General features: G+C 45.3%; 1 protein-coding gene across 1 annotated transcript in view; it reads right to left on the bottom strand.

Moving 5' to 3' along the window:
* Positions 1–1001: 1001 nt before the first annotated feature.
* The window catches only part of LOC126259763 (venom carboxylesterase-6-like), a 152900-nt gene continuing 142984 nt past the window's right edge, over positions 1002–10917 (bottom strand). The window contains exon 10 of the mRNA XM_049956763.1: positions 1002–1616. Coding sequence (XP_049812720.1) covers positions 1304–1616 — 313 coding nt within the window. The 3' untranslated portion in view covers positions 1002–1303. The remainder of the gene's footprint in view (positions 1617–10917) is intronic.

Here is a 10917-nt window from a genome sequence, read left to right as displayed (position 1 = left end):
TTTGTTTTCCAATTACTGGCGTTAGGCAAGACGCAGTCTTTTACTACAGTGTCCAAGAATAACTCTCCTCCATAGCAAATTTCCTGAGGAAGTATTTAATTTCTACCGTGTCAACTGATTATTTTTCAGAGTCACTTCAAGTTTTTGTGTTGTTGTTAATAGTTAGGTGCATGTGTGTTTATGATGACCATGATACGGAAATCAGTGTGAAATTTGCCTCACAACTTCGTGTGATCAACCACGTTCCACAGTATGTATGTATGTATTGAACCGGGGACCTAGAAACGACGGAGAGGCTTCGTCCCGCCGTAGCCCTCAGTGGTTCAAAACCCCACAACAGGCCAGAGCAGTCCACCCACCCCACCGCCGCCCCACACCGAACCCAGTGTTATTGTGAGGTTCGGTCCCCAGTGGACCCCCAGGAATATCTCATACCAGACGAGTGTAACCCAAATGTTTGCGTGGTAGAGTAATTACGGTGTAACATGCGTGGAGACAGTGATTCCGCAGCAATCGCCGACACAGTGTAACTGAGGTGTAATTAGGGGAACCAGCCCGCATTCGCCGAGGTAGATGGAAAACCTCCTTAAAAACCATGCACAGGCTGGCCGGTAAACCGGACCTAGACACTAATCCTCCGGGCGGATTCGTGCCACAGACCAGCACGGCTTCCCACTCGGGAAGCAGCGCGTTAGACTGCGCTGCTAGCCGGGCTGGCACCACATACCATTACCTGTGTATCAGGATGACAGCTTTCGATTTCAAGGGCCTACATGCTGAGATAGAGTTAAGTTGCACTTTTGTTTAGTCAAAAGTTTGATAGAAAATGAAACAACCAAATTATTTTTTTAGTATTTGCTATGGAATGATTAGTGTTGCATGCAATGTTATCAGGTGTTAACCTCTATGACTTCTTAACAGTGTCAAAAGAAAATGTAACTAGTCATTCTACAAAAGAGGAAAGTGTTAAATAAGTCGACGACGAAGAAATACATCGACAAAAGAATTAACACAATTTATTGTAACAGACTCCATACGGCCGATAGAGAGCAGATCAGGTTTCTCCAAGTAGCCCCAAACAAACTCCAAGTACGAATAGAAAACTGCGATGTTTCATATTCCCAAATAATTCACCACTTTGTTTTCCTCCCTTGATAGAATGTCATGTGCACTGAGGTGAACAAGGAATTCATACTTGGAAACTTTTCGTTCTTTATAAAAATAATTAATTTATCGAAAAGTTTACAGTGAACACAAATAATTACATGTCGCATCCTTGCTGGGTAATGTAACAGCATAGAAATCACAGCTCCACTCTGAGCTTTTTGGGATCGACCTCTTCCTCCGTTTTGTTCTCAGCCTTTTTAAGCCTCTCTTCCTCCTCCTCTCGCTCCCTCCACGCTTTCTGCTGCTTCTCTTTCTCAGCTTTGTCCGCTGCGTCTTCTTCTCTCCTGATGTCACCCACGATACTCTCCCAGAACTGCATCCGCTCAGGATACAATCCGCCATCTACTACTACCATTTTCTCAGTCAGATGCATGTATGAGAAATTGCTGTACAGGGCGTCGATCCACATAATGTCTTCCAGTTCTTCAAACTCCTCGTATGTTGGATCACTGTAACAACCAAACCAAGAATGTAAACAAAGCGATTCAGATGCTTTTTAGTTACAGTGTAGTCCGGTACAGTAGCTGGCCTCTGGTAATCACGAAGCTGTAAAATAAACTAATATTTGACAACAGTGGGCATCAACCGCTCGTTGTAGCTGCTTCGAAATAATTACTGGTAATGAGATCAAAAGCAAACATTCTTTTTTTCAAAAACTATAATAATGCTGATGCATGTAACTTCCAGAAAAACTGAAAGACCAAGTGACGTATGAAATTCATGATTGACCAGTTGAAAAGATATGGTAAGTGTAAATTTAGATGACTTGGCTCAGAATAGCAAACGAGCGTGGTAGCGCAACGGTTAGAATATTGGAATCGCATTCGGGAGATTTATGGTTCAAATCCCCGTACGGTCGTCCAGGGAGGGTTCCTTCCTCATTCTTACTTAATTCGAGCTCGTGCTTCGTCTCTAGTGTCCTCGTTGAACACAAAGCTTCCTTTTCCTTAAAAACAGCATGCTGGAGATTTTTCATGAATTTTCAGGAATGGCAAGGATTAATTATATTATGATCTTGGTATCAAAATGTAGTGATACAAATGAAAAATGGTCCTGTCGTAGAATAACAAAAGGCGAACATCTCCTGGAAGGGGTGTGAAAGAAGGGAACAAGTTCATTTATTTATCTGACAGCTTCAGAGACATTTAAATCAAAACAGCTTGACATATTCGCGCTTTTTTACTAGTTAATATTGGTATCCATGTGATGTAATACGATGTGCTCCGTCAAGTAAAGTAACATGAGTCATGATGTCGTCCCACCAGGTCTCCCAGAAATTTTATACCACCAGAAAAACTTTTTAGTGATTACGTCTGTGTTCCTCTGCCACATGATCTCGTATACTGTTTACTATGATGACTCTTCTAGATTTGGGCACAGAATCAGGGACTTTAGAATATAAATTGCAAGAAGCAGGTGTGCAAGAACCTTGCTGTTAGGTGACCTCGCTATGCCGGAAAAGTAGGGTTAATGTGTAACTAAGCGCATATATGTCATGATTTATTTGATTTAAATATCTTTGAAGCTGCCCGATAAGTTTTTAAAGCTACTTCCCTTCTTTCTTATCCCTGACTCTGACCAGGACATACTCGCCTTTCTTGTGCTATGATAGCAGCATTTTTCTTTCTGGTTCCCAGCCTTATTTTTATTTTATACCGCCACTGCTTGGCAATCGATGTAGACTCGGATGACGACTGAGAATTTTGAATCTTGTTGCTTACATCGTGGCAGTGGATAAATCTTTCACAAAGCAACAGGAAAATCATTAATTACATGTATCTTACTACCTTCTTACGAAATTATAACCGATTCGCACAAGTCTGAAACAGATGTACCGCACATAAAGAGACTCACGAAAACCGTGTGATTTGCACGTAAAATCCGAATGAAGCTAGATTCCTGAAAGCAAGTTTTCGATTTTATTGTAGGAATGCGTTTTTTTACTTTTTATTTTTTATTTATTTTTTTATTTATCTCAATCACTTTAAACCGTTTCCGTGCATTCATTTCCCGTATGAATAAATTTTACGTGCTATATTTAGCTCGACTTTAAGCCATCGCATCTTGACAACGGATATAGATTGTCGGATAATAAAAAAATCTTTTGAGTTTATTCATTTATTTACCTTAGTGCAATGTTTTAATCGATTCCCACAAGTTTAAGGAATAGAAGTGGCCAGAAAAACAGGTTTTTTTTGCCCGTATTTGCACGTTAAATTCGAACGGTCTACATACAAATGGTGCCATTAGCCAAGCATTAATTTCAGCCGAATTAATATCTCTTTCAAGAGTAATTAATCGAAAAACACAATTTTCCTGGACGCCAGCTCCGATTCGTCATTCAGACCTCGCTTAACACACAGTAATACGGCTACAGTAAGACAGACGTTCAAATGGCTTTACAAATGGTAGCTGGTCCGGGCTAAACTAAAACGTTTCACCTCATGCTCGCACCTCAAATGGAAACCGAGCACTAAGATCCCACCATACCGCGATTATGAACACGGCCTTCTGAAATACATTTGTTACAGCGCTTCCGCGATGTAACGACAAAAGAGTATCTGTGTTCTGTCCGTGTTCATTCAGATGTTTGACTGTACGTTTTACGATTAACATCCATCTTCAAAGAAATGGAAGCCTAAGTATTCTATGACATTTCTCGAATGCAGCCGGATGATGTCGACATCTGGCAACGATATTTCGCCTGACAACCATTTAACCATCTTCAGTACAGTGTTTAACACATTCACATTACGATGCCTGAATGGTTGTCAACCGAAATACCGTGCCAAATGTCGACGTCATCCGGCTGCAATCTCGAAATCTCATAGAATAAGCATCAGATATCTCTCCAATATAAGTGTCAGGAATGCATTACTCAATCACTTAACTATTAATCCTTCCATCAGATTTGCACAAGGTAGTAATAATGTAGCGGTATAGTTCTCGCAAAGGCACAGCGCGTAAAACAATGAATCAATATTAAAACATTTTGAAAGGCAGGAAGGAAAAAGTACGTCGCAGTCAACGCACGACATACGCACATGCGTCGGTCAATCTACTGGTGTCAAATACACAACGACTTGCGCTGTTATGTGAGAGGAGAACGACTAGGTTTCTCCTTAGTGCGTTGCAGAGATAATTCTAGAGGCAAGAGAATGATAATACGTCAGTGAAATCTTTTCTACATCTCTTCAGAGACTCTTTGTTCGTACATCTTAATTCCCGATTTGTGAAGAGTGATGTAAAAGACGGAATTCCTTAGGCAGATTTGTAATTCTCTCTAGCCGTCCGGACACTAAGTTATGTTTAATAGTGAGATAAGAAATAGTAGCAAAATGCTCTTCGAAAACAGGCTTCGAACGGTACTGGTACACTCCTATGAGGAATGAATCAGAGAATTGTTCTGGAGATAGAATGCTCCTATCGCCGCGGAGAATGGAATGTTATGTTAACTGGGGACCTAGAAACGACAGAGAGGCTCCGTCCTCGCCGCAGTGGTCCACAACCCCACGACGACTACCGCAGTCCGCTTCACACCTCCGCCGCCCCACACCGAACCAGGGTTATTGTGCGGTTCGGCCCCCGGTAGAACCCCCCCCCCCCTTTCCCCCAGGGAACGTCTCACACCAGACGAGTGTAACCCCTATGTTTGCGTGGTAGAGTATTAGTAATGGTGGTGTATGCGTACGTGGAGAACTTTTTTGCCCAGCAATCTCCGACATCGTGTAGCTGAGGCGGAACAAGGGGAACCAGCCTGCATTCGCCGAGGCAGATGGAAAACCGCCTAAAAACCATCCACAGACTGGCCGGCTCACCGGACCTCGACACAAATCCGCCGGGCGGATTCGTGCCGGGGGCCGGCGCTCCTTCCCGCTCGGTAAGTCGTTCGTTAGACCGCACGGCCAACTGGGCGGGCGGAGACTTGGAATACTTTGATGTACCGCGTTTCTGGAACGTCGCCGGACTCTTTACTGGCCACACGCGAAACGATGAATAAGATAACGTGAGGTATGCAGACACTGGGATTTTCGCTCGACACAGTGTCAAGTAGTTCCTGGCATTCGAGTAAAAACCGCTACAGTTTGTGACAAACAGTGTGGGCAATAATACAGTGGTGTGCAAAATTGTAGGGCGAAAGAAACGTTCGTGTGATGTGGTACTACGAAGTAACATAGCTCAATGAGACTTCGGCCATAGATAAAAAGAACTGCTACAATATAGTACAAAGGGTAGTTGAAACAAATACGCAGTGATACGAACAGAAATAACATGTTTATAAATACACAGTAATACGAACAGAAACGACATTTTTATTGAAAGGCAATAATTCCATAGAACTCTCTGATATTCACATTGGTCTCCTGGACATTACGAAAGGTGGGAGGTGGTTTTAAGAGGGTGTGCGATCACGAAGAATGACAATGACTGCTCTGAAATATCTTGCTGTGCTGGCCTCAAGATTGGTAAGGAGTTTTTGTGGTAAGGCGTTCCATTAGACCTTCCAGCCGGCCGCTGTGGCCAAGCGGTTCTAGGCGTTTCACTCCGGAACCGTGGTGCTGCTACGGTCGCAGGTTCGAATCCTGCCGCGGGCATGGATATGTGTGATGTCCTTAGGTTAGTTAGGTTTAAGTAGTTCTAAGTCATGGGGACTGATGACCTCAGATGTTAAGTCCCATAGTGCTCAGAGGCATTTGAACCATTTTAGGTCTTCCAGTCCTCCACCAGTGCAGTTGACAACTGTTGAATGCTCGTTGGTGGATGTTGACATGCTGTAGTACGACTTCGCATCGCACCTGTCACGTGCTCGATGGGATTTAAGTAGGAGAAAAGATCAGGGCAGTCCATTCGCTGGATATCCCTCGATACAAGAGCTTCTCCAGCTACACTGTTCGATATACGGTCACGCACTGTCATCCGTAAAAATGAAGTTAGCGCCGAATGTACCCCTGAAAAAACGCACATGGGGAATGGGTACACTGTCATAACAATGTTGACCGGTGAGATTTCAAAGACAGTGAACCCACGCAGCATTATGCCTCCTCACACCTGAACACCGGGATCACCACGATCATATTCGACAATGTTGCTGGGTGCATTACGTGTTCCCATCTTTCACCAGAATCACTACTCAGACTGATGTTCTCTCATTCGAGAAGAGTACATAACCCAGAAGTCATTGGTCTGCCCCATGCTCTTGGCATCATCGCAAGCGGTGCCACCAGTTTGTTGGTGTCAACGGAACACAACGTTCTGGTCGTCGGGAAGAGGTGCTACTACCCTGCAGTCTCCGTGTCACTGTGGAGAGAAGGCTGCGTGCCTTCCAGTCTTGTTAAATGTGTTTGCATTTGCATCGCAGTTTTACGTACGTTCTTGCACATTCCACAATGTAGCGGTCACTTGTTGCTGCAGTAGATCGCTGGTCGACCATACCTCTCCTTCGGGCAGCAGCGCCTGTGGCTCGGAACACTCCCAATACACGTGAAACAATGCTGTGAGTAACATCGAAGTCCTGGCTACACTCGTGCCGGCCGCTGTGGCCGAACGGTGCTAGGCGCTTCAGTCCGGAACCGCGCTGCTGCTACGGCCTCAGGTTCGAATCCTGCCTCGGGCATGGATGGGTGTGGTGTCCTTAGCTTAGTTAGGTTTAAGTAGTTCTAAGTCTAGGGGACTCATGACTTCAGATGTTAAGTCCCATAGTGCTTAGGGCCATCTGAACCATTTTGAGCTACACTCGTCACACTTCTTCCTTCTTCCACTTTCTCGATGATTCTTACCCCGTGTGAAGTCACCAAACGTTGTCTCTGCGCCTTGTTGTAATGAAGAACACCGGCACCGTGACTGGTCGCTGGTTCACATACATTGTCTCCTCCGGTTCGTTCAAGTGCCGGTGTTGCGAGGTCAGCCCCGTTTGGTGCTATAGTCACACTGACCTCACGGCGTGTGATGTCCAGCTTTCTGTGCAAAACTGGGGGACCGCTGCAAACATGCTCCAGCACTTTCATTCATTTCCACGGAGTTTTTAAAATTTACGGTACTTTGTCTACCTTGTACCTAATTTTCGCAGAGCAGAGTAGGAAAATGAGAAGGATTCCTGTTGATTAAGATCGAATGTGACAGTGTATAGGCAGGTGACAGTGCAGTAAATCGATCATCTACTAAAGCCTAGATAATAACAACTGCTGAGCAGTTATTCCATTAAGAATCACTTCCTCGCTTTGGTTACAGAAGCCACCGTCGTACAACTCAACTCAGAGCAGGGCACAGAGATTCTGATCAGCGTAACATCATCCCCATCCGGCGCCATAAATTGAGAAACAGGTCGTCTTAATTGTGGAGTTGCAGTATACGTTGCTGAAGATGTATGCACCCAGCCTGCCACCGTACACTGTTCATCCTGGGGTGGGAGGTGTTTTTACACAGGGTGAAATCGGGCCTCTATTATGACTGTCATTGTTTCACAGCGATGAGAGATATATCAATCAAGGATCAGGTATCTACCTAACGGATCACCCATTTGTTCGTCTACAGATCCCTGCAGACGCCCTATACTTTCAACAATATACTGCACCCTCTCACCGCTCTCTAACTGTGGTAGAATGGATTGGGGAACACACACCATGAACATACTGGAGCTATAATGGCATCTCAAATCAATTAAGCACAAGTGGGACGCCGTTGAGCGAAATTTACTCTAGTTGGACCCACGTCTGACCGACCACCGTGAGTTGAGGACGATGGTACAGTAGTCATATGGAATCTTTGACACGACACGGCGCTACCAGCATCAGAGCGAAACGGGGTGCTAAATCTTACCAGTTTCTTTGGATTCCAGTTCTTGAAATTTACGTCGACGGCGTACTCAGAGCCTAAAATTTAATTATAATGTTATTATACACTCTAAGTTACTCTCTCTCTCTCTCTCTCTCTCTTTCTCTCCCTCTCTCTCTCTCTTTCTCTAACACACCGAGCGAGGTGGCGCAGTGGTTAGACACTGGACTCGCATTCGGGAGGACGACGGTTCAATCCCGCGTCCGGCCATCCTGATTTAGGTTTTCCGTGATTTCCCTAAATCACTCCAGGCAAATGCCGGGATGGTTCCTCTGAAAGGGCACGGCCGACTTCCTTCCCCGATGACCACGCTGTCTGGTCTCCTTCCCCAAACCAACCAACCAATCTTTCTCTAACACACACACACACACAAAAACACCACGAAAGAATTATCCCAATGGGACGTGATTCGGTATATGTGATGTATATTTACAGACAAACAAATTTTTATTATTTCAGAAAAATTGGATGATTTATTGAAGAGAAAGAGCATCACAAATTGAGCAAGCCAATAACGCGCCAGTCCACTTCTGGCCTATATGCAGCCAGTTATTCGGCTTGGCACTGATTGATAGAGTTTTTGGGTGTCCTAAGGGATATCGTGCAAAATTATGTTCAATTGGCGCGTTGTATCGTCAAAATCAGGAGTTGGTTGGAGGGCTCTGTCCATAATGCTCCAAATTTTCTCATCTGGGGAGACATTCGGATATCTTGGTTGCCAAGGTACGGTTTGGCAAGCACGAAGACAAGCAGTAGAAACTCTGACCGTATGTTGACGGATATTATCTTGCTTAAATACACACATCAAAAAAAGTTTTGCGTCACGCCGGTTTCCAGAACTCCTGAAGATAGACATTGACTGTGGATATTGTGTCACAGACACAGCCCCTTTGACTGTTCAGAGATGTCACTAAACCCGCCCAAATGCAACCATGCATGTGCAGCGCCTATTAGACGGAGAGGATCAGACAGCCGATCAGTTCCAGTCATTACACCGGGAAGGAGGTACACGGCTCGTGTTATCTGTAGTTCAAACATGCCTAGACGGTCAATAACGCGGTTCGATCGCTTTCGCATTGTTACTTTGTGCCAGGAAGGGCTCTCAACAATGGAAGTGTCCAGACGTCTCAGAGTGAACCAAAGCGATGTTGTTCGGACATGGAGGAGATACAGAGAGACAGGAACTGTCGATGACAGGCCTCCCTCAGGCCGCCCAAGGACTACTACTGCAGTGGATGACCGCTACCTACGGATTATGGCTCGGAGGAACCCTGACAGCAACGCCACCATGTTGAGAAATGCTTTTTGTGCAGCCACAAGACGTCATGTTACGACTCAAACTGTATACAATAGGCTGTATGATACGCAACTTTACTCCCGACGTCCATGGCGAGGTCCATCTTTGCAATCACGACATCATGCAGTGCGGTACAGATGGGCCCAACAACATGCCGAATGGACCGCTCAGGATTGACATCACGTTCTCTTTACCGATGAGTGTCGCATATGCCCTCAACCAGACAATCGTCGGAGACGTGTTTGGGGGCAACCCGGTCAGGCTGAACGCGTTAGACACACTGCCCAGCGAGTGCAGCAAGGTGGAGGTTCCCTGCTGTTTTAGGGTGGCATTGTGTGGGGCCGGCGTACGCCGCTGGTGGTCACGGAAGCCGCCGTAACGTCTGTGCGATACGTGAATGCCATCCTCTGACCGATAGTGCAACCATATCGGCAGCATTTTAGCGAGGCATTCGTCTTCATGGACGATAATTCGCGCCCCCATCGTGCACATCTTGTGAAAGAATTCCTTCAGGATAACTACATCTCTCGACTAGAGTAGCCAGCATGCTCTCCAGACATGAACCCTATCGAACATGCCTGGGATAGATAGAAATGGCTGTTTGTGGACGACAAGACCCACCAACCACTCTGAGGGATCTACTCCGAATCGCCGTTGAGGAGTGGGGCAATCTGGATCAACAGTGCCTTGATGAAGTTGTGGGTAGCATGCCACGACGAATACAGGCATGCATCAATGCAAGAGGACGTGCTACCGGGTATTATAGGAACCGGTGTGTACAATTTTCTGGACCACCACCTCTGAAGGTCTCACTCTATGTTGGTACAATATGCAACGTGTGGTTTTCATGAGCAGTAAAAAGGGCGGAAACTACGATTATGTTGATCTCTCTTCCAATTTTCTGTACAGGTTCCGGAACACTCGGAATCGAGGTGATGCAAAACTTTTTTTGATTTGTGTATAAGATCAGGATGGCTTTCCATGAATGACAATAAAACGGGGCGAACAATATCGTTAACGTACGCTATTCTGTAAGGGTGTCGCGGATGAAAATCAGAGGGGACCTGCTGTGAAAAGAAATAGCACCCCAGACCATCACTCCTGTTTGTCGTGACGTATGGTGAGCGACAGTTAGGATGGTACCTACCGCTGACGGGCGTCAACAGGCCGGTCTTCGCTGGTCATCGAGGCTCAGTTCGTGGCGGAATTCACTGCTGAAGACAATTCTACTACAGTCAATGAGATTACAGGCCGAGGATGTATCTGGAGAGGCCCTGGACCACGACGGGATACCAACCTGACTGTCACACGCCATAACGCCGTTCATCCCTACAATCAGGGGTGAACATCTCGAGTGCCATTTCTTTTAAATTATCGCATTTTTCTGAAACTGAAGCCATTTGTTTGTACATGTACTTCACATCTACTGATTTCCGTCCCATTGGGATAATTCCTTCGTTGTGCGTCAAGTTTTTTCTTTCCTAAACTGTATTATCTGGAGTGACAACTGAAAATTTCAGCCAGGATCAGGACTCTGAGATCTGATGTCAAGTTTCATTTAGTGTTTATTCCAGGTGTATCACTATTATATTGTTAATCTGAGGTGAGTAGATCTCTTGGGA

This window comes from Schistocerca nitens, chromosome 5, assembly GCF_023898315.1.
Source record: "Schistocerca nitens isolate TAMUIC-IGC-003100 chromosome 5, iqSchNite1.1, whole genome shotgun sequence".
Taxonomy (NCBI): Eukaryota; Metazoa; Arthropoda; class Insecta; order Orthoptera; family Acrididae; genus Schistocerca; species Schistocerca nitens.
This window is presented reverse-complemented; position numbering and strand designations above follow the sequence as displayed.